General features: G+C 38.4%; 1 protein-coding gene across 1 annotated transcript in view; it reads left to right on the forward strand.

Annotated features, from left to right (window-relative positions):
* CATSPERB (cation channel sperm associated auxiliary subunit beta) overlaps positions 1–27,136 on the forward strand; it is a 129,292-nt gene that overhangs the window by 29,906 nt on the left and 72,250 nt on the right. The window contains exons 6-13 of the mRNA XM_065871639.1: positions 10,481–10,630; positions 16,521–16,616; positions 16,756–16,874; positions 18,136–18,168; positions 23,071–23,137; positions 23,435–23,481; positions 23,889–24,041; positions 25,420–25,572. Of these exons, the coding sequence (XP_065727711.1) occupies positions 10,481–10,630; positions 16,521–16,616; positions 16,756–16,874; positions 18,136–18,168; positions 23,071–23,137; positions 23,435–23,481; positions 23,889–24,041; positions 25,420–25,572 (818 nt within the window). The remainder of the gene's footprint in view (positions 1–10,480; positions 10,631–16,520; positions 16,617–16,755; positions 16,875–18,135; positions 18,169–23,070; positions 23,138–23,434; positions 23,482–23,888; positions 24,042–25,419; positions 25,573–27,136) is intronic.

Below are 27,136 nucleotides of genomic sequence, written 5' to 3' on the forward strand. Positions count from 1 at the left end.
CGCCCCACATTCCATACCTCTCCCTCCCCCAAGCCTGAGTGAGCCAAGCCCCCTAATCAGCTGCTATTTTAACCCTGTCCTGTCTGGGTGGGGAACAGATGCCCTCAGACAACCTACACGCAGAGGCGGGGCCAAATCCAAAGCTGAACCCCGGGAGCTGTGCGAACAAAGAAGACAAAGGGAAATTACTCCCAGCAGCCACAGGAGCAGCAGATTAAATCTCCACAACTTCATATACCCTGCATCTGTGGAATACCTGAATAGACAACGAATCATCCCAAAATTGAGGCAGTGGGCTTTGGCAGAAACTGTACACTTGGGGTTTGCTTTCTTCATCTAATTTGTTTCTGGCTTTATGTTTATCTTAGTTTAGTATTTAGAGCTTATTATCATTGGTAGATTTGTGCATTTATTTGGCTGCTCACTTCCTTTTATATATATATATTTTTTTCCTTTTTCTCTTTTCCTGAGTGTGTATGTGTATGTTTCTTTGTGTGACTTTTGTCTGTATAGCTTTGCTTTTACCATTTGTACGAGGGTTCACTCTGTATTTTTTTTGTTTGTTTGTTTTTGTATAGTTTTTAGCACTTGTTATCACTGATGGATTAGTTTTTTGGTTTGGTTGCTCTCTCTTTTTGTTTTATTACTTTTTAATTTTTTTATTTTTAACAATATTTTTTATCTTAATAACTTCATTTTATTTTTCTTTCTTTCTTTCTGTCTCTTTTTTTTTCTCCCTTTTCTTCTGAGCCATGTGTCTGACAGGGTCTTGGTCCTCCGGCTGGGTGTCAGGCCTGAGCCTCTGAGGTGGGAGAGCCGAGTTCAGGACATTGGTCCACCAGAGACCTCACAGCCCCACGTAACATCAAACAGTGAAAGCTCTCCCAGAGATTTCCATCTCAACACTAAGACCCAGCTCTATTCAATAACCATCCAGCTACAGTGCTGGACACCCTATGCCAAACAACTAGCAACACAGGAACACAACCTCACCTATTAGCATAGAGGCTGCCTAAAATCATAATAAGTTCACAGGCACCCCAAAACACATCACTGGACTTGGTCCTGGCCAACAGAAAGAAAAGATCCAACCTCATCCACCAGAACACAGGCGCCAGTCCCCTCCACAAGAAAACCTACACAACCCACTGAACCAACCTTACCCACTGGGGGCAGACACCAAACACAACAGGAACTACAAACCTGCAGCCTGTGAAAAGGAGACCCCAAACACAGTAAGTTAAGCAAAATGAGAAGACAGAAAGACACAGCAGATGAAGGAGCAAGGTAAAAACCCACCAGACCAAACAAATGAAGAGGAGATAGGCAGTCTACCTGAAAAAGAATTCAGAGTAATGATAGTAAAGATGATCCAAAATGCTAGAAATAGAATGGAGAAAATACAAGAAATATTTAAGAAGGACCTAGAAGAACTAAAGAGCAAACAAACAATGATGAACAACAGAATAAATGAAATTTAAAATTCTCTAGAAGGAATCAATAGCAGAATAACTGAGAAAGAAGAGTGGATAAGTGACCTGGAAGAGAAAATAGTGGAAATAACTACCACAGAGCAGTATAAAGAAAAAAGAATGAAACGAATTGAGGACAGTCTCAGAGACCTCTAGGACAACATTAAACACACCAACATTTGAATTATAAGGGTCCCAGAAGAAGAGAAAAAAAAAGGGACTGATAAAATATTTGAAGAGATTATAGTTGAAAACTTCCCTAATACGGGAAAGGAAATACTGAATCAAGTCCAGGAAGCACAGAGAGTCCCATACAGGATAAATCCAAGGAGAAACACTCCAAGACACATATTAATAAAACTATCGAAAATTAAATACAAAGAAAAAATATTAAAAGCAGCAAGGGACAACCAACAAATAATATACAAGGGAATCCCCATAATGTTAACAGCTAATCTTTCAGCAATGCTGCAAGCCAAAAGGGAGTGGCAGGGCATATTTAAAGTGATGACAGGGGAAAACCTACAACCAAGATTACCCAGCAAGGTACTCATTCAGATTAGACTGAGAAATTAAAACCTTTACAGACAAGCAAAAGCTAAGAATTCAGCATCACCAAACCAGCTTTACAACACATGCTAAAGGAACTTCTCTAGGCAGGAAACACAACAGAAGGAAAAGACCTACAATAACAAACCCAAAACGATTAAGAAAATGGTAATAAGAACATACATATTGATAACTACCTTAAATGTAAATGGATTAAATGCTCCAACCAAAAGGTATAGACTGGCTGAATGCATACAAAAACAAGACCCATATATATGCTGTCTACAAGAGACCCACTTCAGACCTAGGGACACATACAGACTGAAAGTGAGGGGATGGAAAAAGATATTCCATGCAAATGGAAATCAAAAGAAAACTGGAGTAGCAATTCTCATATCAGACAAAATAGACTTTAAAATAAAGACTATTACAAGAGACAAAGAAGGACACTAAATAATGATCAAGAGATCAATCCAAGAAGAAGATATAACAATTGTAAATATTTATGCACCTGACATAGGAGCACCTCAAGAAATAAGGCAAATGCTAACAGCTGTAAAAGGGAAAATTGACAGGAACACAATCATAGTAGGGGACTTTTAACATCCCACTTTCACCAATGGACAGATCATCCAAAATGAAAATAAATAAGGAAACACAAGATTTAAATGATACATTAAACAAGGTGGACTTAACTGATATTTGTAGGACATTCTATCCAAAAACAATAGAATTCACTTTCTTCTCAAGTACTCATGGAACATTCTCCAGGATCGATCATATCTTGGGTCAAAAATCAAGCCTTGGTAAATTTAAGAAAATTGAAATCATATCAAGTATCTTTTCTGACCACAACACTATGAGAATAGATATCAATTACAGGAAAAAATCTGTAAAAGATACAAACACGTGTAGGCTAAACAGTACACTACTAAATAACCATGAGATCACTGAAGAAATCAAAGAGGAAATAAAAAAATACCTAGAAACAAATGACAATGAAAACATGCCAACCGAAAACCTATGGGAGGCAGCAAAAGCAGTTCTAAGAGGGAAGTTTATAGCAATACAATTCTACCTCAAGAAACAGGGAAAATCTTAAATAAGCAACCTAACCTTACATATAAAGCAATTAGAGAGAGAATAATAATAAAAAAAAAAAGTTAGCACAAGGAAAGAAATCATAAAGATCAGATCAGAAATAAATGAAAAAGAAATGAAGGAAATGATAGCAAAGATCAATAAAACTGAAATCAGGTTCTTTGAGAAGTTAAACAAAATTCGTAAACCATTAGCCAGACTCATCAAGAAAAAATGAAAGACTGAAATCAACAGAATTAGAAATGAAAAAGGAAAAGTAACAACTGACACTGCAGAAATACAAAGGATCATGAGAGATTACTACAAGCAACTATTTGCTAATAAAATGGACAACCTGGAAGAAATGGACAAATTCTCAGAAAAGCACAACCTTCTGAGACTGAACCAGGAAGAAATAGAAAATATGAACAGACCAGTCACAAGCACTGAAATTGAAACTGTGATTAAAAATCTTCCAACAAACAAAAACCCAGGACCAGATGGATTCACAGGTGAATTCTATCAAACATTTACAGAAGAGTTAACACCTATCCTTCTCAAACTCTTCAAAAATATAGCAGAGGAAGGAACACTCCCAAACTCATTCTACGAGGCCACCATCACCCTGATACCCAAACCAGACAAAGATATCACAAAAAAAGAAAACTACAGGGCTTCCCTGGTGGTGCAGTTGTTGAGAGTCCGCCTGCCAAAGCAGGGGACACGGGTTCGTGCCCCAGTCTGGGAAGATCCCACATGCCGCAGAGCAGCTGGGCCTGTGAGCCATGGCCGCTGAGCCTGTGCATCCACAGCCTGTGCTCTGCAACGGGAGAGGCCGTAACAGTGAGAGGCCCGCGTACTGCAAAAAAAAAAAAAGAAAACTACAGGCCAGTATCACTGATGAACATAAATGCAAAAATCCTCAACAAAATGCTAGCAAACAGAATCCAACAACACAGTAAAAGGATCATACACCATGGTCAAGTGGGGTTTATCCCAGGAATGCAAGGATTCTTCAGTATATGGAAATCAATCAATGTGATAAACCTTATTAACAAATTGAAGGATAAAAACCATATGACCATCTCAATAGGTGCAGAAAAAGCTTTTGACAAAATTCAACACCCATTTATGATAAAAGCCCTCCAGAAAGTAAGCATAGAACGAACTTATCTCAACATAATAAAGGCCATATATGACAAACCCACAGCCAACATTGTTCTCAATGGTGAACAACTGAAACCATTTCCACTAAGATCAGGAACAAGACAAGGTTGCCTACTCTCACCACTATTATTCAACATAGCTTTGGAAGTTTTAGCCACAGCAATCAGAGAAGAAAAAGAAATAAAAGGCATCCAGATCAGAAAAGAAGAAGGAAAACAGTCACTGTTTGCAGATGACATGATACTATACATAGAGAATCCTAAAGATGCTACCAGAAAACTACTAGAGCTAATCAGTGATTTTCATAGAGTTGCAGCATACAAAATTAAGCACAGAAATCTCCTGCATTCCTATACACTAATGATGAAAAATCTGTAAGAGAAATTAAGGAAACACTTGCATTTATCACTGCAACAAAAAGAATAAAATATCTAGGAATAAACCTACCTAAGGAGACAAAAGGCCTGTATGCAGAAAACTATAAGACACTGACGAAAGAAATTAAAGATGATACTAACACATGGAGAGATATACCATTTTCTTGGATTGGAAGAATCAACATTGTGACATTGTGAAAATGACTATACCCAAAGTAATCTACAGATTCAATGCAATCCCTATCAAACTACCGATGGCATTTTTCACAGAACTAGAACAAAAAATTGCACAATTTGTATGGAAACATGAAAGACCCTGAATAGCCAAAGCAATCTTGAGAAAGAAAGACGGAGCTGGAGGATTGTGGCTCCCTGACTTCAGACTATACTACAAAGCTACAGTAATCAAGACAGTATGGTACTGGCACGAAACAGAAATATAGATCAATGGAACAGGATAGAAAGCCCAGAGATAAACCCATGCACCTAAAGTCACCTTATTTTTGATAAAGGAGGCAAGAATATACAATGGAGAAAAGACAGTCTCTTCAATAAGTGGTGCTGGGAAAGTTGTACAGCTACATGTAAAAGAATGAAATTAGAACACTCCCTAACACCATGCACAAAAAATAAACTCAAAATGGATTAAAGACCTAAAGGTAAGGCCAGACAGTATAAAACCCTTCAAGGAAAACATAGGCGAAACACTCTATGACATAAATCACAGCAAGATCCTTTTTGACCCACCTCCTAGAGAAATGGAAATAAAAATAAACAAATGGACCTAATGAAACTTAAAATCTTTTGCACAGCAAAGGAAACCGTAAACAAGATGAAAAGACAACCCTCAGAATGGGGGGAAATATTTGCAAACGAAGCAACGACCAAAGGATTAAACTCCAAAATATACAAGCAGCTCATAGAGCTCAATATCAAAAAAAAAAAAAAAAAAAACACAACCCAAACCAAAAATGGGCAGAAGACCTAAATCGACATTTCTCCAACGAAGATATACAGATTGCCAACAAACACATGAAAGGATGCTCAATATCACTAATCATTAGAGAAATGCAAATGAAAACTACAGTAAGGTATCACCTCACACTGGTCAAAATGGCCATCATCAAAAACTCTACAAACAATAAATGCTGGAGAGGGAGTGGAGAAAAGGGGACCCTCTTGCACTGTTGGTAGGAATGTAAATTGATACAGCCACTATGGAGAAAAGTATGGAGATTCCTTAAAAAACTAAAAATAGAATTACCATATGACCCAGCAATCCCACTACTGGGTATATACCCTGAGAAAACCATAATTCAACAAGAGTCATGTCCCAAAGTGTTCATTGCAGCACTATTTACAATAGCCAGGACATGGAAGCAGCCTAAGTGTCCATTGACAGCTGAATGGATAAAGAAGATGTGGCACATATATACAATGGAATATTACTCAGACATAAAAAGAAATGAAATTGAGTTATTTATAGTTAGGTGGTGGACCTAGAGTCTGTCATACAGAGTTAAGTAAGTCAGAAAGAGAAAATCAAATACCGTATGCTGACACACATATATAGAATCTAAAAAAAAAAAAAATGTTTCTGAAGAACCTAGGGGCAAGACAAGATAAAGACACCAATGTAGAGAATGGATTTGAGGACACGGGGAGGGGGAAGGGTAACCTGGGATAAAGTGAGAAGAGTGGCATGGACATATATACACTACCAAATGTAAAATAGATAGCTAGTGGGAAGCAGCTGCATTCACAGGGAGAACAGCTTGGTGTTTTGTGACCACCTAGCGGGGTGGGATAGGGAGTGTGGGAGGGAGATGCAAGGGGGAGGAGATATGGGGATATATGTATATGTATAGCTGATTCACTTTGTTATACAGCAGAAACTAACACACCATTGTAAAGCAATTATACTCCAATAAAGATGTTTTAAAAAAAATACTGATGGCATTTTTCACAGAAGTAGAACAAGTAATTTTAAAATATATATGGAAACACAAAGGACCCTGGATAGCCCAAACAATCTTTTTTTTTAACATCTTTATTGGAGTATAATTGCTTTACAATGTTGTGTTAGTTTCTGCTTTATCACAAAGTGAATCAGCTATATGTATACATATTTCCCCATTAAAACAATCTTGAGAAGAACAATGCTAGAGGTATCATGCTCCTTGATTTTAAATTGTTGTACTCTAAAGTTATAGTAACTAAAACTGTGGTACTGGCTCAAAAATCAGACACATAGATCAATGGAACAGAATCAAGAGTCCAGAAATGAATCTACACTTATGCATTCAGTACATCTACCGAACAAAAAAGGAGGCAAGAATGTACAGTGGGGGAGAAGACAGCTTCTTCAATAATTAGTTTTGGGAAAATTGGAAAGCTACAGGCAAAAGAATCAAACTGGACTAATTTCTCACACCTTATACAAAAATAACTGAAAATGGATTAAAGACTTAAATGTAAGACCTGAAACCATAAAACTCCTAGAGGAAAACGTAGGCAGTACAGACTTTGACATGAGTTGTAGCAGTATTTTTTTGGATCTTTCTCCTCACACAAGGGAAACCGAAGCCAAAAACAAAAGGAACCACATCAGCTATTCTAAAAGGCTTTTGCACCGTGAAGGAAATTATCAACAAAACCAAAAGCCTACTGAATGGGAGAAGATATTTGCAAATGATATATCTGATAAGGTGTTAACATCCAAAATGTACAAAGAACTCATACAGCTCAACATAAAAAAAAGTGAAAAACCTGATTTTAAAAATGGGCAGAAGAACTGAACATTTTTCCAAAGAAGACATGCAGATGGCCAACAGGCACATGAAAAGATGCTCAACCTCATTGATCATCAGGGAAGTGCAACTCGGAACTACAGTGAGCTATCACCTCACACCTGTCTGAATGACTATTATTGTAGAGTCAAGACGTAACAAGTGTTGGCAAGGCTGTGGAAAAAAGGGACCCTTGTGCACTGTTGATGGGAATGTAAATCGGTCCGGCCACCGTGGAGAATGAATAATTCTTAAAGGTTGCAGCTGCAGAGAGGAGGCCAGTGTCGTCGGGGCACAGTAGATTACAGAGTGGTGTGGGGTGAGTGTAGAGAGACTGGCAGAGACCTCGGTAAAGTGTGGATTTTATTCTAATAATAATGAAAAGCCACTGGAGTGTTTTAAGCAAGACAGTGATAAATTCCGACTTCTGCTCTATGAAAAAGATCACTTTGGCTGCTGTGTAGAGAACTGACTGTCGAGGAAGGAGGACAAGAATGGAATAAAGGAAATTGGTTGGCAGCTGTCACGCAGGAGATGGTCTGGGGTACTTGGGCTGTGGGACGAGCAGTGGAGATGGTGAGAAGTTAGAGTCTTCAGGATACAGTTTAGAAGTAGAGCTGATATGACCTCTGGGTGGACTGGGGATGAAGGACACAGATATTAAGGATGAATCCTAGATTTCTTACTTGAGCAATGAAGTGGATGGTGGTATCATTTTCTGAGATGCTGAAGACATGAGGAGAAAACACTGGGAACTGGCAATCAAGCATTAAGGTTAGAGTTACAGCTGGGAACCTTTCTTCATTACCTATTTCAAATGAGATGTTGAAAAATATTGTCCCTACTTCCTCATCTCTGATCCGGAGTCCAGACTACTCCACTAAAATTGCTCTTAATACAATCACCAGTCACTTTCACATTGGTCACTTTTCCATCTCCTTTGTAGCTTCTCAGCAGTCAAGACTTTTGATCACTCCCTCATTCTTAAAACGTTTAAAATAGACCACATGGGTAAAGAGGCATTTTCGATTCAGTGCAATCATGTCCCAGATACAAGCTCAAATCTCCCTGTCCTTTAAGATCTGGTCATTAATTGTACACGTATGCTATACCCTGGAAAGTCAACTGCCTTACCCCAGATTTCTTTGAATTTCAGAGTGAATTAGTTTGGTTATAAATTGTTTCTCTTCTTCTTCTTGGCTGTTGCTGTGCTACACTATGTCAACCCAGATGGAAACTTAGCTCCTTTTCTTGCTTTGCACGAAGTGAAGCATATATCGCCTGAAGTCTTTGGCTTTGTAGCAGATTTTATTGAGAGTTTGATGAGGAGATGGAGGAGATTCACGATGCAGAAATGTAAATAGCTACAGAGTGATTGTGTCTCTATCCTTAAAAGTCCTTTGACTATTTTTGAAATTCAGACAACAGTACTCTGTCAAACTGTCCTTGCTTACTTTTTGTATTCTCTTTTCTCATTTTTTCAGAAAAAAAAATCATCCCACTTCTCATGCTTTAAAATTTGACTTTATCCAGCTCCAACCCTTTGTATATCTAAGAGTAGATTGCTGCATTGAAGGGTTGGAGATGTCCTACCTCTGATTGGTTTTTCCTGTTTGTCCCTCCCTAACTCCCTTGTATCTTCCAGAAATCCTTCTAAGTGTCTTGGCCACTGATGACAACTTTCCCTGTTCCCTATTGCTTTTCTAGATTTATTCTTATTTATATATATATATATCCTGCTCTCTATGGGATTGGGAAAGTGAACAGAAAGTAAATGTGTGGCCTCTCAAAGCAGAAGTTATTCTCTATGCTATAAATGTGCAAACCCTGTGATCCAGCAACTCCATTTCTAGAGATAGATCCTGTGGCCAATTGTATTTTCCAAAGATGTTCAAAGCAGTATCTCCCACCTCACCTGCTCTTCTGCAGTATGACCTGGCCAGGCCCCCTTCAAGGAAATTAGACTTCATTCCTCCTACTCTGGAAAATAAGAATCAACAACCTATTTTTAACTGATGAAAAGTGAGATAATACACCCATTTTTTAAAACAATGGAACAGTTCCTTTACATAGTACCTTTAAAACCCATAAAAGAAAGCAGTTATGAATTATCAGAGAAATGCAAATCAAAACTACAATGAGGTACCACCTCATGTGGGTCAGAATGGCCATCATTAAAAAGTCTATGACTAACAAATGCTGGTGAGGGTGTGGAGAAAAGGGAACCCTCCTACACTGTTGGTGGGAATGTAAGTTGGTGCAGCCACTGTGGAAAACAGTATGGGAGTTCCTCAGAAAACTAAAAACAGAACTACCATATGATTCAGCAGTCCCACTCCTGGGCATATATCCAGACAAAACCATAATTCAAAAAGGTACACACACCCCTGTGTTCATAGCAGCACTATTCACAATAGCCAAGACATGGAAACAACCTAAATGTCTGTTGACAGATGTACAGATAAAGATGTGGTACATATATACAATGGAATATCACTCAGCCATAAAAAAATAACGAAATAATGCCATTAACAGCAACATGGATGCAACTAGAGATTATTGTACTAAGTGAAGTAAGTCCAACAGAGAAAGACAAATATCATATGATATCACTTATATGTGGAACCTAAAGTATGACACAAATGAACCTATCTAAGAAACGGGTCATGGACATAGAGAATAGACTGCTGGTTGCCAAGGGGGAGGGGGGTGGGAGAGGGACGGCTTGGGAGTTTGGGATTAGCAGATGCAAACTGATATATCTAGAATGAATAAACAACAAGGTCCTACTGTATAGCACAGAGAACTATATTCAATAGCCTGTGACAAACCATAATGGAAAAGAATATGAAAAAGGATGTATATATATGTATAACTTAGTCACTTTGCTGTACAGCAGTAATTAAGACAGCATTGTAAATCAACTATATTTCAATTTATAAAAATTAAAAAAACCTTTTTAAAGATAAAAACAAAAAAGAAAACCGTAGTGTTCTATTTTCAAGAGTGCCGCCACAACTTAAACACCAAAACTTGATTTCCGCAGAACCCATTCTTCAGTGGAAACTTGGGACTATAATGACAAAGAACGACATCAGTAAATTATATCCACATGTGGTAGATCTCAAAACGGCAAAGTGCCCATGTGCCAATGACGTAGTGTTACTTGGCTTCATTATGAACACAACACTTGATGGTAAGTTTGCAGCTTTATTCAAATTTGGAGGTGGTGTTTTGTATTTTATTACAGTGACGTTTAACTGGCAGTACAAGTTAAACACATAGGCGTAATGGAGTGAAAATATCTCCAAAAAACACCTAAGAACTTACTCTTCATCACTTTCCCTTGTCTACTTGCTAGTGTGATAAACTTTTTTCTCTGTGACTTTTGCCATGTTACTAGTGACTTCAGTGTCTCTCCAAATTTCCTTGATACTCTGCCCTCTGTTAATATGTTCCTCCCTCCCAGAGATTATTCATTGCATTTCTAATCCATCTTCTATGCCTGCCATATGTGAATAGGTAAAGTTGTTCTAAGGTATCACATTATTTTATTTGTTACATATGTGTTTTTCAGTTACTGTTGTAATATTTAATAGCATCCTTACACATTTCAATTACTAATCATCTTGTTCTAGTTTGTTTTTCTTAGGTGATTGATGAACTCCTAGTCCCCAAATCTAATAAATATGAGGGAAAAAAAGAATTAAAAGATAAGAAACAAAATTTTATTACTCATAGATTATTTGTGTATCTATATAAATATCCAAAAGAATCAACAGACAGACTATCAGAACAAATTTGGGAGTGCTATGGAATTGAGGAACATATTAACAATATACAAAAACCACTCCACCAAAGAGTAATTAAAGATTATAATTTTAAAAATCCTATTCAGAAAGTAATAAACCCCAATAGGGACCTAGAAATAAACAAAAAATGACTTGCAAGGCCTGTTGTATAGAAATTATAAAACTTTAATGAAGGCTATAAAAAAAAGACTAAAAAAGATATTTTATGTTCATGAACAGGAATTTCTGGTATTGTAAAGATGTTAATTCTCTCCAAGTTTATCAATCAGTTTGATACAAGTCCAAGAAAAATTACAGCAGTATTTTGTGTGTGTGGAAATTGATAAGCCAATCCCAAAATTCAGGTGGGAGAATAAAGCAACATGAATAACAAACATAATTTTAAAGAAGAATAAAAAGCACAATAGGTTGCCTACCATGACTTATTATAAAGTAATAGATTCAAGCAGTATGCACTGGTATAGGAATAGACAGATAGCCTTGCCCCAGATTTCTTTGAATTCCTAATGTCTTGCAGTCTTTTAGATACCTCTAGCTTGGAGTGCCTGCTTGTGCTGAATTAGTTTAGAGAGCCTGTGTCTCTTTTTCCTCTCTCTAAACCAGATGGAAACTCCTTTTCTACCTTTGTTCAACGGATGCCAGGCTAGGGCCCCCTCCTCCTCTCTGTCCAAACCTGCCTTACTTTTGTGAGTCACAGGAAAAGAGCCAGTCTCTGCATCCTGCCACACCCCTGAGAGTCATAGGAGAGAAGGGGCAGTCTCAACCCCTTGGGGTCTCACTCACCCGATCGCTTCAACGTCTCAAGTTTGGAAACCTGTTTTTAGATGAAACCACCTTTTCCCCCAGCTGGCCCCCACTGCGCTGAAGCAGAAAGTAAGTTCCCACAGTATCCAGCCTAACTAGCAGTTTCTTTGTGAGGCCCTGGTTTGTCCACACACCGGGTTTCATCCCACAGGGAGTTAATGGTGGGAACAGGTATCCAGGAGCCCCATGTGTTCCAGTTTCGACTTATTGCCCACCTTTCTCCTCTATGGCACTCCTAATGCCATCATGCCTCTCACCCCAGTTCTATGTCACCACCAGAAACCTAAGTCTCCGGGTCACTTATGGTTACTCGATCCCACGTACTGTTCTGGACTTCCTTTAAATTCACGCAAACTTCTGTCCCTCTCCATCTATCCAAATCCATTCATTGGAATTTGTGGTCTGTCATCAGCAGATTCCCCTGTACTACTAATCTTTTCTCAGAATGGTCCCTTAACTTTCTTGCCATAAAGAATAATCTGGCCACTCCCAGCTAACATTCTTTCCCCTGCGGCCCTGTCACATGTCACATGCCTGAGTCTCAAGGGGCATTGTCCTTCTTCCTTAAGGGCTACTTATTGATAATTACTCCTCTCTTCTCATTCAGAATGCCCAGCTCCTTTGAACTCAGACTTTACTCCCTCTAACTCTTCTTGGTTGGCAGCCTGTGATGACCTTCCCATCACTCACTCTCACGGATGAGTTTAGCGTCTGGACCCCTGCCTTCCTCTACACCTTATTTTTGTCACTATGTTTGGTGACTTCACCACCCATATGGACCGATGCTTTCAAGGCCTCCTCTCCTCCAATGATCTTTCCCCCATCTTACTTCTGTGGTCATTTTCTTGACCTTGTTGTCTCTGATGTTGTTACTGTCTCCAAAATCTTCACTACAACCATCTCACGCTCTGCCCACTACCTTCTACTCTTTCAGTCTACCCTAGTACTCACACTCTGACATTTCTTTGATTTCATGGAGACTTCAATATGTTGTTTCTACCACTTTTTTCACTCCTCAACATCCTTAACTTTTTCACCATAATTTTCATAGTCTCTCCTTGTAAATACTTCTGCAACTTCTTTGCCTGCACAATCCCACTCTCCTTAAAACCACCTCTATGCCACTGCAATAGCAGAATATTACTAGAAAAAAGTTGCACACCAGTCTCACTTTAAAATTCCACGAAGTGGTCTCACTATAAATTCATGATCACAAGTCTCAAGTGGGTACTCAGCACTGCCCGGAAATCTTCTCTCTCTTCCCTGGTATGTTTATTTTCCCACTCTGCAAAATGACCTTGTCACACCTCTTCCCACTCCTCAAACACTCTACCTCACCTCCTTTCCTCCTCTGGTCTCAACTGTGCCTTTAATACTTGATGTAGAAGAGAAAGACTGATCGCAAGGCACTCCATCATTGCTCCTGTGCGCGTCTGCCACCCTGCTTGCCTTTGTACTTGCGTGCTTTGCCTTCTTGCCTGTTGCATCGTGAGAAGTGTCTCTGCTGCTACCAAAGGCCACTCCTAACCCCTCGTGTCCTGCATCCCATTCTCCCCAGTCATCTGGAGAACCTTGCTCCTGCATCTGTCCCACAGTTCTCACCTTTCTCTCCCGTATCATCATGCTTTCCCTCTTTACTGGATTAGAGGCATTAGCATACAAACATACCCAAAATCCCCCATCTTAGCCAAAATCTTCATTTATCTCACTCTACCACTATCCCTCATCCCTCTGTTCTCCTTCAGACAAAATGTATGGGAAGAATTTATTGTAGGTGGTGCTACATTTTCCACCTCCCATTTTATCTTCATTTCACTGCATATCAGATTGTTGCCATCACTGTTCTGAAACAATTCTTCCCAAGATCGCCCGTGATCTCCCTGTTGCCGATTCCAACAGCCAATTCTTTATCCTCATTCTACTTTCCCCCCTCCCAGCAGAATTTGACACAGTTAACCACTTTATTTCTCCTCAAAACACTTTATTCTCTTGGGTTCTTGACACCACCTTCAGTTACATTTATCTTACCACATTGATCACTCCTTAGTTTTCTAAGCCTGCTCTTTTGTTGTGACCCTAAAGTGTCAATGAAATGGGGCTTTGTCCTTGACTCTCCTTCCTTATGTAACCAGATTCTCTCTGGGAAACTTAATCCAGTCCTCTGGTAATAATGCCACCTTCAGGCCAATGATCCCTGAATTTGTATTTCTGGTGCTGACCACTTCCTTGAAGCTAAATTCCTATATTCAGTTGTCTGTTTTACGATTCCTCTTGATGCATCTCAGCTATAACAAGTCTAAGCCTGAACTCTTGATTCATCTCCCTCTAAAATCTGTTCTCCTCCAGTATTCTTCATCCCAATTCATATCCAATTACTCAAAAATAAAATCTAGCGTACACTCTTGACTGTTCTTACTCTGATGGCATTTCAGGACGATGCCACATCCAGTGTCTATCCTCAGTGTGACCACTTCTCTCCTCTGCTAAAATCTTTGTCAAGTCAGCACTGGTTTTCCACGAGACTAATTCACAGCCTCTTAAGTGGTCTCCCTGTTTCTAACCCGGTACAACTCACCCTCCGTACAGCCACCACAGTGATCTCAAGTGTAAAACAAATCACATCATTTTCCTGCTTCAGACATTCCAATGGCTTCCCTTTGCCCATTAGAACAAAATCCAAAATCTTTGCAAAATCTACATCAGCTTCTGTAACCCTGGGATGCAATTGTGGCCAGTGTGTCATAGAGAGTGGCCTATAACTTAATTTCAGGCTAAAATATCAACCAGAATAAAGCATTTATTTTACTGCGTACTGCTCCATTAAATATTTCTAGACTCTGCAGGAATCCAGTCATGTGATATGCTGCATACCTATAATCATCCCCACTTAGAATATAGTGTGGTGTTATCTGCAGAACTAGATTTCCTGCTTAGAAAGGCACAAGCTTGTCTTTAGCTTTCCTCTCTCTGGAAAAAGTGGATGATGATAACATTTCCTTCTACATCTTTCCCTACACAGAAAAGAGCTGGGAGTTAAAACACACACTTCACAATACGAGTGATCCTACATTCATCTTTTGGAAACAAAGCATGTGCATTGGATTATCAACTCTTTTCAGGCTCCCTCTACCCTCCACCGCCCCCACAGTTATGCCTGTTGACTAGACTTCAGATTAATGTTCTGCATTTAAAACACAAAAGACTCGGGACTTCCCTGGCGGTCCAGTGGCTAAGACTCCGCGCTTCTACTGTAGGGAACGTGGGTTCGATCCCTGGTGGGGGAACTAAGATCCCGCGTGCTGTGTGGGCGGCAGAGCCAAATAAATAAATAAATAAAACCAAAGAACAAATATTAAAAAAAAAACGAGATAAGAATTTAAAAAATAAATAAAACACAAAAGACTCTAAGCATTCCTAGCTATGGCCAAGGAAAGGTGAGACCAAGGAGCAAAGCGCTTTCAGTATTTCCAACATGCTCAGTCTCCTTTTAATAAGTTCTCATAAGTTTTAATAGGTTTAATATTCTCATATTAACAGGGTTTTTTTCTATTTTAAAAATCACAAATATTAAAGTAAACCACTTTATAAGTAAATCAAACATAGTTTCTTCCCTCTTGAGGTTCACATTTTAATTTTCTTCTTTGGAGTTTTTATACTGTTGACTATAATTATATTCTTGAAATAGGAACATATTTTTGCTTAGAACGAAATTGTCAGGGAGGAAAAGCTCTTCCTGTACCCTCTTAGGTTATGATTGGGGGCCTACAAACTAACCAAGACATTAGCAGGAGAAAAGACATGCAATTTTTATTAATATTTATATTCACAAGAGTTCACAGAAAAGAAATTCAAAGAAGTGGTTAAACTTGGGGACTTATGTACCATCTTAACAAAGGAAAGGGGTCTAGGCCTCAAGGGACAAGAAACTGTGGAGAAGTGCCAAGGAAATATGTGGGTGGACTAATGGGAGATAAGAGTTATTTGAGTAAAGTCTGTTTATGCAAACTCATCTTGGTGTCAACTCCCTGTCTCTGGTGATAAAATTGCTCTCTCTTCTCTTCCTGATACAGAGTGAGGTTGTTAGAAAATGCCCTGCTTTTAGGCAGGCAAGGGGAGGCACAGAACTCTTCCTGGATCAGTTGATTCTCAGTTGCCTCCAGCTCAAAATAATCCTGATGCCAAAGTGCCATATTCTGGGGGTGGCATATTCTGATCCCCTTCAATACAAAACAAAATCCTTAATAATTAGATGGTTGGCTAAACTCCTGTGGTGTAACCCAAGTTACTTTATCTTCCAGTGCTGGGGGAAGTGAGATTCAAACTGAAGAAGGGGAGTTGAGGCAGGGGTGGAGAGTGGGCTGGAAGGTGGGGCAGATGCAGGCTCTGCCCACTAAAGACCTAGCACCTTAGGAGCTGGTTATTCACTTTGCAAAGTTGTGTTGCCTTAATTTCCCTTTTCTCTCATGGTAGGTGTTTACATAGGCCTCAGCTTTTCTGGATTTTGGAATTATGATGATACCACGTGGTATAACCTGACAGATATGGTCTATTCCCAAGTTGGAGAAGGTAATTCGTCTAACAGTGCCTTCATTGTCAGAATTTCCTTTACATCAACACTTGATGGATATTTATGAAATGTCTTTGCTTTGCTGAAGACGTCACTTTTTCCTTACTTTTTAACCCATGGTATGATTTCTTCCTTTAGAACACACAGAGCTTTCCATGGTGGATATGGTTTTAACAAATCATTTTTTAGTTATCCTCACCTCTTTGGGTCTTTTTATAAGTGGAGATCTTCGCTATCCATCCTCCTCTGTCTTAATGGTAGGTGAATTGCTCTGTAACTAATAACCTTAAGTATCTTCTGTGACGTAAAGTAGAAATAGTGGATACTTGAGTTATGTGTGGTGTATCTTAGAACTAAAATGCTTCTTCCTTTTAAAAAACGTAAAAGCGTAATATAGTGACATTTTCCTTTGCCTTATAGTGTTGAATACATCATTTGGAAATGGTGCTAGCTTTATTGCTATACAAATTTATGAGACGTTTCAAATAATTCATATAGAAAATACCCTATATACTTATAAATAGTCATACATGTTCCCAAAATGCTTTAAGGTACATAAAGCCAGATATAATATTACAAAATAACATAAATTAAAATTAGGTCCTTCTGATGAGTTTTTTCTTTTTATTCTTAAATGGCTATATCAAAGCTTCAACACCATGTTTTTTGTTTTAAAGTGCTTCCTCAGCTTCTGCTTTGTCACTCCCATCTGCTCCAAAATAGGGCATTGAAAAGAGACATTAATAAATAAATAAATAAATAAAGTAATTAAAAGTAAGTTTTGGGATTGAGAGAAGGAAAATCAATTCTTAAGTATGTTAATAAATAGCTCTCAAAATTACCTCAACAGAAATAAGATCAGTAATAAAGACTTAGGAACAGTAGGAGAAAAGATTGGGGAAGTGTAGAAGGGATGATTGTATTGGTTAAGAAGTAGTTATTTCTTATACATGGTAATTACTACCTTTTTTCAGGTTTACAAATATTCACAACCTTCCTTCTTCCTCATTATCTCTAAGAAAGTATCATTTGTTGCTCAGACAACTAATAGATCAGGCCTTTTATGTGCCAGGAGCAGTGACCTGAGGTCAAAGCACATCCTGAGGGCCTGGTCTAGGAGCTGCCCTGGGCTGGGCAGAAGACAGAGTGGCCACGGAGAAAATAGTGGGATAAGGATGTGCCTTCCTAAACCCCAGTCGGTGGCCGACCTAGTTTCTTCCTATACACTTCTTAACTCCTCCATTTAAATCATTAAAAAGTGGGGTTTTGATCTCAAATCCTTTCTGGAATTAAGTTAAAGTATAAATAAATTAATCAAATGGTGGAACAAGGCAAAGACTGAGGGGGAACTCTCCAAGATACCCTGCAAACTACTTAAGAAGCTGGTTTCAGTGTTTGATACTCCTAACTGCTGGGATGTAAAAAACATCATCTCCTTTAGTATAATTTAAATTGCTGTTTTGTTATGCCTTCCAATTTACAAGCAAAGATTAAAATTCCTTTTTTTCTTTCTTCTAGTTTTCAAGGGCAGACTTTTGTGGTTTCGAAAGGGTAAGAAGCTTTCAATTTCCAAGGGTTGGTTAAAAGATATGTGTTTCCTTGGTGACCTAAGAGATGAGGTACAAGACAAGAATTCATAATATAGATTATTATTGCTGATACTATAATATTATTTACAGTTTGAACTAAAAACACGTATTTCCAGTAACCATTAAGCAATGATATCCCCTTCTGTTTCAAAGGAGGAAATGCCCCCTCTTTGTCTTTGAGGTGGTCCCCACCCTATCTTTATATGTTCTGTCCAGGATTGCTGTGGTTGTTCAGTGCGTTCTGCACAAGGACACCCAATTGAAAAGATTGTGAGAGCCGAAATATGGCTAACACTTGACTCCCCAATCCGCTTACCCCCCACCCCCGTGTGGGTCTGTGCCTACCTTGTCTTTCTTTTTTTTTTTATAGAAATTTATTTATTTTATTTATTTATCTTTGGCTGCACTGAGTCTTTGTTGCTGTGCACGGACTTCTCACGCGGTGGCTTCTCTTGTTGCGGAGCACAGGCTCCAGGCACGCGGGCTTCAGTAGTTGTGGCGCACGGGCTTAGTTGCTCCGCAGCAGCATGTGGGATCTTCCTGCATCAGGGCTCAGAACCCGTGTCCCCTGCCTTGGCAGGCAGTTTCTTAACCACTGCACCACCAGGGAAGTCCCGGGGCACTCTTTCTAATTTGATACAAGTACCACGTAAGCTCTGATTCTACAGCTCTGATTCCGGATTTTGTTCCATCAGTTATCTCCCCTCTCTGTTACGAGGTCAAGTTCTGAGATTCAACTAAGTCATTCCCATCAACATATAAGCATGCTTTAGTTTGGAAAGCACAACAAAATTATGAGCATTTCTAGCCTTTTGCCATGTCTCCTCCCCATCCTGTCCTCATACAGGCCTGTGGACACACACTCACCTGTGCATACACACGCACGCTCACTCACACTGTCTAAAGCAAAGGGGCACTTATTTCTCAGGAAACAAAAGGAAATGACTTCTTGCTGTATTGATTGGAAGAAACGTGAAACTGAGAACTGGGAAGGCCAGGTAGGCGAAAGTGATTTACGTCAGAAAGAGCAAGAGGGGAAACTGTCAAGAGAGAATTCCAAACCTAGCTAAACTATATCATTCAAGAATGAGGGTGAAGAAAGGAAATTGTCACAGATAAGGCATCAGGAGAGCTTACTATCCAGAGACTCCCGTGAAGGAGTGGGATGCCAGAAATACAGACAGACCTAGAAATGTAAGCTGTAAGTGAGACAGGAACCTTGTTTGTGCTTTTTACCAGACCTAAGCCTGCCCTTCTTTTTTTTATAGCTGCAAATATTCCGTTGTGTGAACTTAACCAGAGTTTACTTATTAGCCTGTCTCCTATTGATGGATACTTGGGTAGTTTTCTAATCTTTTGCTTTTGTATTACAAACAATGCTGCCATTAATAATTTATACCGAACAAGTTTGTACATGTCTGGGTATATCAGTACAATACATTACTGGAACTTGGATTCACACATCAAGGAGTAAATGCTTGTGCAATATTAAAAGACAATCACAAATTGCCCTTCCTAGAGGTTTTTACCATTTACAAGGATATTAAAATAAATCCTCCTGAGCTAAAATGTTCCAGCAAAACACAGGGGTTTCTGGTAGTGATGAGGGAGAGGGGAACTACAAGTTTCCCAAAGATAGTGAGGTCGTGTGGCAGGGGAAAGCAAGGGGGAAGTGAACTTATTCTTAAAAGTATAGGGATTTACCTTTGGGAAAGACATCCTCTAAAATGATTGAAGGAAGGATAGTAAGAATGGGGTGTGTGTGGCTGTCCAGCCAGGAATTTGAAGGAGTTAATACTTGGTGATTTATTCGTTCACTTATTCATCTATTCAACAGATGTTTGTTGAGCCAGGCTTATTTAGACCAAGAAGATTCCATAGTGAACAAGACAGATAAAGTCCTGACTCTCCTGTGGCTTCCCATTCTCCTGAGGGAGCTAGACCATGAACAAGTACACAAATATATGCAGAATATGATTGTAGAGAGTAACAAGGGTTTATTGAAATTAAAGCAGGAAAGAGAAATAGAGAGTGAAGGGAAGATAATATTGTATTTAAGCATGGTGATTATAGCAGGCCTCTCCAAGGAGGTGAAATTTAAGCAGAAACTCAAATTATTTGAAGAAATGATTTCGACAAAATATGTCCAGACAGAGGTGCAAAGGCCCTAAATTGGGAACTTGGCGTGAGGCAAAATCTGTTATACGTCTATACTCAATGTATGTTGAGTGCAACGTGCGGTCTCAAACCTCTCAGTACCAATTGCTGTCATTTGTCACCCTATTTTATCTGTTGAGCCCTCTGACTAGCCTCACGAGACTTTAGGTTTCGTGTCAAGAACTATCCTATTTACCATTGTATGCTATTATTAGGCTGCCTCGTAGATAGGCTGTCTCAATAAATATTTGCGGAATCCATGAGTGAATAAATGAAGATGGACAGGAGTCCAATCTTAGATGAGCTTAGTAGCCATGCAGCATGGAACTTTGAGCAGTCATATACCTCTCTGGGCCTCAATTTCTTCATTTTAAAATGGGCATGACAATATCTACCTCTTAGAGGTGAAGTGATTAAATAACATTACATAAGAAACACCTCAGTGTTCATAAGAACACCGGTTCACGAATCAAAGTAGCAACTTTAAAAAAAAAAGCTGGGTTTTCTCCCCAAACAGATAGTCAGAAACTTCTGAAGGCAAATGATAGAAACCAAACTAAAACTGATTTCAGCAAAGGAGAGGAAGTTGTTGGCTCATGTGAACAGGGAATTCAAGGAGTGAATGAATCCAGCTTCCAGACATGACTGGATTTAGTGACTAACAGATGTCCGTCCAACCCTGTCTTCTCAGCATTTGAGTCTCTTTTCCTCTGCATTAGCTTCATTCTCAGTGGGTTTTCTCCAATTGTCAGTAAGAATAGCCACCAGGTTTATGTGCCATCAGTTTAGCACTCCCCACAGGAATAAAGTATCTCTTCCCCGGTGGTTCCAGCAAGCCTCAGGGCCTACTCATTAACCTGACTTGGATGTGTGTTCATTCCTGACCCATCTTTGTGACTCTAAATCAGGCCTGGGGCATGAGCTCACCCTTGGAATAAAGTCAGCCTGATCAGATTAAATTATCCCCAAGGATATTCACTGGACTATTACGAGTTTTATTCCAGGTAGGAAAAAAAAAAAAAAAAGAAGGGATCTAAAGAGTAAAAAAGGAATCAGGGCCCGATAAAGATTCTATACTGATTGCCCAGCTATAATCATGATAATTATGGCATCCTGAAAATCTGAAGATTTATATGAGAACTCAAAAGGCTCATTTGATATAAAACCATAGGTTGAAATTCAAATAAATTATTGTCCACTCCATTTTAAAAGGCTTTTTTGTTTGTTCAGTGGTTTTATCAGTATATAATTCATATAGCATAAAATTCACCCACTTAAAGTGTACAATTCAATGGCCTTTAGTATATTCACAGAGTTGTGCAAGCATCACCGCAATCTATTCTAAAACATTTTAAAGGCTTTTAATGCACAGATTATGCAGATTTTATTACTGGTCTTTAAAAATGTAAGGAGGTCTTCCTTTTGTCTCAACAATAATATGAGAGTCAGAATCTTCCTATGTTGACTAAAAAAAAAAAAATACACAGGGCTTCCCTGGAGGCGCAGTGGTTGAGAGACCGCCTGCTAATGCAGGGGACACGGGTTTGTGCCCCGGTCCGGGAAGATCCCACATGCCGCGGAGCGGCTGGGCCTGTGAGCCATGGCCGCTGAGCCTACGCGTCCAGAGCCTGTGCTCCGCGACGGGAGAGGCCACAACGGTGAGAGGCCCGCGTACCGAAAAAAAAAACAAAACAAACCCACAACCTAGAAGTTGAGCTATGTTTTATTCAGTGGACAAAACTGAGGACATGAGCCTGGGACACAGACTCTCAGATAGCTCTGAGAGACTGCTCCTAAGAGGTAAGGGAACAGAAGGATATTTAGGAGTTTTTGCAACAAAGACCAGGTAGTCAGAACATCAAAAGATTACTGTTAATTAAAGAAAACCAGATATCTCAAGTTAAGGAATTTAGTCCTTTTTCTATGTACGGGAGGGGCTCCCTGAAATCATTCCTTTGATGTGCACCTCAGCTATCGGGGCCAGTATCCTGTGCTTTGTCATCCTGAGTCTCCTCAGGGTGCATCCTTGGGGGGTGGTTGCAGTGACTGAGGGCTTGGCAGTAGGCAGCTCATTTGTCTCTGTCCTGAGTTCCCTCAGGGCTCACCATCGGCGTGGCTGTACTGGCTTGATGGCTGCAACATCCTTTGTTTACTGATGTGGGAGGCAACATTTTTTCAATGACACCTATAACAAAACCGTCTCAAATTCTTGCATATAATTCATATCCAACATGTATAATCTCACCTTCTTGGAAGCTTCTCCCGTATGACCAATTTTCCAAAACCTGTATTTTGTGGCTTTTTTTTCTTATTGCTTCTTGCTGCTGTCAGGCCTCTGGGAAGTCTCCTTAAACCTAGCTCAGCAGAAGGGGAATAAAAGATAAGCGTGTGGCCCACTTTAACTGTAATGAAAGATCAGCAGCTCCTGAGAGCCTCGGAAAGACAGCTCACAGATAGTAGCATCTTCCATTGACATATGTCAGTCGTGCGAAATTTCTTTTTATTCCTTTTTTGTGTGTTGTTCAAAAAGCATATTCTTGTTTCTTGTCCTCATTGTACGAACTTTTATTTTGCTGGCATACAGTTTTCCTTTTTTTATTTGCCTCACATTCCTGAACTATTGAACTTTTAAAATTTCTTATGTTTTTCTATTTTTACATCTTAAGGCTACATATTGCCTAAATGACATTTTTGTTTATTTATGTAGGTTGACTACATCAAAGGAAAACTGTGGTATAATGAAAGATGTTTTGCTAACAGAGAACATTTTGAAGGTAAATTTTAGTTAAAGAACTATTAATAAGCTTTTTTCAACATAGCTAGCATATATAGATTAGATAAAATGAAATAAAATAAAAATAGAATTAAATATAAAGATAGGTTTGTTTTGTATAAGTTAATGGCCTAAAACTGGGGGGAAAATTAATTTAAATCTGACACAATAGGCATGCCCTGTTGTAAGTGCAAGAAAATTGTATTGTAAATGATACAATTAAATTGTATCATTTAATTAGTGATACGTTTAAAAATATAGATGCTACTTATAATTTCTGTACCTTTATATTTTATAGTTGATTATGTTACTATCACCTTTGAGAGAAACAGGACCCTAAGTGAGGTATGGTATTAAATATTTTAAAAAGTAAGAAATTTTATTTTGCATGATTTCATAGGTTGTTATTAATCTAAAAAATGGCAATTCTATAGACTCAAAAGCTTAACAGTCACTCTTTGCTCCCAGTGGCACCTGTACTTAGATTTAATGGTAATTACCTAATTATGTTAAATCTAGACCCACACAGTGGTTCTAGAAAAACAATCCATGCCAGAAAGGGATGCTTTGCAGTGTTTTCTGCACTCATATCCCCCAGAAGAGAAACACAGGCATTAAAGATATATCATTATTATTTGTGGCCAGTCATGACAACACAATTAGTGTTGTTCATTAGTTTATTTGCCTGCAAGAACTAATTAGGACTTTTATAGTTCAAGAATGGCATTAACTTTTCCTTTCTCTTTTTGTAGGCAAGCTCTTGTTTTTATAGTAAAGAACCATTTCTTGAATGGTTACCTTGCTTACCCCCCATTTCAAAAGGAATGAAAACTATTCTTTCAACTGTGGTAACATTTCTTGTTGACCAAGAGCAAAGTTCTGGAGTCTACCTCTTCCATAACCAGGTAGGCCTTATAGCCCAGAGGTGATTGCTGTTGACACCACAATAGTGAAAACTTACCTTTGCAAAACTTATTTCCAAGTTCTTTTTATCTTTGACAATAGAAGGTGATAAAATTGGCTACAGTGAAATTATTTATGGTTAACAATATAGTTTGATACTTCATAGATGTCTTGCCTCTTATTGTCATTCAGTTTGATGAAAATGGAAAATACAGAGCCGCTTGTGTAGTAATGCTTCTTTGCTTATTCTTCAGGAGAATGTAAGCTGAGTTTGGTCTATATAAATTTAAGTGTCTGTAAAATGGTTAGTTTAAATGAACAAAAAGTGGAACTAGCCCTACCCTCATGATTTTAGGGGAGAAAGAAAATAATTTTCCTCTGCCCTCTTATGTTCAGTTTTAGGGACCCCGCAAATTAAACTGACAAAAGACAGATTAAGAGGAGAAAAGAAAACAATTTCTTTATGCATGCAGTGCACATACATGCGAGTGAAAGTCAGTGATGAATAATTCAAAAGGTAGTTAAAATTTGGAGGTTATATGCCATCTTAATAGTTTAAGGGGTTGAGTGAGACAGGTACTTAAGGGAAAACAAATGAAAAGATAATGGTTTACAGGAGAACAAACAGGAGATAAGGAAGTTTGGGATGTTTGTTTGTACAGGTATGCGTGGTCTTTCCTCCGTCTCCTTCAGGGCCATAAAACTCCCCTGGAGAAGGGATTTGGGGTAGGTTTTGTTCACATTCTGCCTTCTAGGAGTAGATCTGCTCTTAAGAGGAATTAATGGCAGCCTTTTATCCCAGAAGTTGCTGCTTTTCGTCAGATAAGGGAAGGATTTTGTCTGCATCTCTTGAATCTCAAATATCTTCAGCTTAAAATAATCTTTATGCCAAAGTGGCACATGCCTTGGGGGTGCATATGCTGATCCTCTTCAAAACCATGATCTGACAGAACTGGAGTGTGGCCTAGGCATCCACACTTCTAAAAAGTAGTTTGACATTATAGTTATGAGCATGGGCCTTGGAGTCTGTTGAGTTCAGTAATGATTCTACAATAAATCCCCCCATGACATGTATTATTTAATAATAATAATTAAATTATTATTAATTAAATTATTATTATTAAATAATAAATGGGAAAATTATTTAATCTCCTTTACTTCATGTTCAACATCTATAAAGTGGACATGTATGGTGGGGGGAGACAGAGTAAAGAGATATCAATAGTTGCTAATCCTTCCAATTCTATGCTGTGTTAAGTGTTTTGTTGCTATCTTAATCCAAATCCAAGTAACAGGAAACTCTAAAAATTGTAACATAGACTAGTACTATTGGTGGAAAAATTCTTATGATTTGCTCCTGCTTTGTTTATCTATTTCTAGAAAAGTACCACTGTCTCTGTGAGGATCCTAAAAAACAACAAACCAAGATTAATACAAAAATTTCCAGTTTTCTTATTTCCTTCATCATTCTCTTCTCCTGTTGGAATGACATTCCACCCACGAAGCCATTTTCTGTATGCTTATGGTAATCAGGTGTGTATGAAACTTCACACTCTAGTATAGATGTAAATCATTCACTTGCTCTATGCTGAGTGGTTATACATCAAGTAAAGGACAGGGTTGCTCTGATGGTCAGGGCAGTGGAAAGCCTGATGAAGAGAGAATGAGAGGAAAGGAATTAGTGACAGTGAATACAAACAAATCTTTTGCAAAGTTTTGCTGAAAAGTGGAGCAGGGAATTGTGGCAGTGTTTGAAGAAAGAAAGGTCAAAAGAAGAGTTGTTTTAAAGATAGGAGGAATTACGTTGTGTGCTTATGGGACTTATTTGGTAGAGAGGAAAAGCTGACAATGCAGGAAAGAGAGGAAAGAAATTTCTGGAGTGACATTTCTAAAGAGGTGAGAGGAGATGAGGTCTATGAACTAGTGGAGAGGTTGGCCTTAGGAGCACAGACAGTTGTTCTATAGTAACGGGAGGAAGGAAGGATTTTCGGGTTCAGAAGCTGGTAGGTAGGTTGGTAGCTATGGTAATGGAAGGTGTGGGAATTTATCTTCTATTTTCTCAACAAAAATCAAAGTTATTGTTTACTAGTGAGGATGGAGGAGGAATGTTGAGGGGTTGAGGAAAGAGAGAACAGAGTAAAATAGTTGCTTAGGAAGATGGGGGAATGAACTGAGTAAGGTAATCCAGTATGATTGCCTGAGCTTTGTGCTCATGAATTCAATATGTGACCAGTTCAGCATTATCAAATGTTCTTTTCCACATTCAACTGTGGAAAAGGCAGGGGGTTGTATTAACCACAATACAACAGTTTCTTGGAGTTCTACCAAGAAACTATTAAGAAGTGAAAAAGTATACAGAGGGGAATGCAATAAGAAAAGGAAAAAACTTAAGAAATCAAAGGCATGAATTTTAAAAAGTAGCGAACAAAATCTATTGACTTGCAGAAAATCTGATTGTCTATATAGAAAATCTAAAAGATACATACAAATCACTAAAACAAGATGGGAGTTAAAGTTAAACTAGGCAGGAGGTAAAGTCAATTTCATCTCTGCACAAGATCAACAATAAATTTGAAAACACAATTTTTAAGACACTATTTACAATAGCAGAAACAAAGCAAAACAAAACAGAAATCCACAAACAAAAACTCTAAGTATCTAAGAATTAATCTAAGAAAAGATTTCTAAGACCTATATGTAGAAAATTATAAACTTCACTGAAAGACATTTAAAACTTTATAAAGAAATGAACATAAACATGCTTGTGGACAAGAAAACTTCACTTATAATACCAATTCTTCCTTAAATTAATCTGTAGATCTAATACAACTCTAATCAAAATCCCAAGATTTGTTGTGGAGTTTAAGTTGAGTCTAAAATATATATGGTATATGTCAATTATACCTCAATTAAAAATTTTTTTAAGTAAAGCAAAAAGAAAAAAAATAATTATACGTGGAAAAACAAAAGACCAAGAGTAACCAAGACACTTCTGAAGAAGAATAAGAAGGAGGGACTTGTATTACCAGATATTAACACTATTTTAAAAGTTGTAATAGTTTTGGAAATGCAGTTTTGGGCCAGGAATACACAAATT

The sequence above is a fragment of the Phocoena phocoena genome, chromosome 2 (genome assembly GCF_963924675.1).
Source record: "Phocoena phocoena chromosome 2, mPhoPho1.1, whole genome shotgun sequence".
Taxonomy (NCBI): domain Eukaryota; kingdom Metazoa; phylum Chordata; class Mammalia; order Artiodactyla; family Phocoenidae; genus Phocoena; species Phocoena phocoena.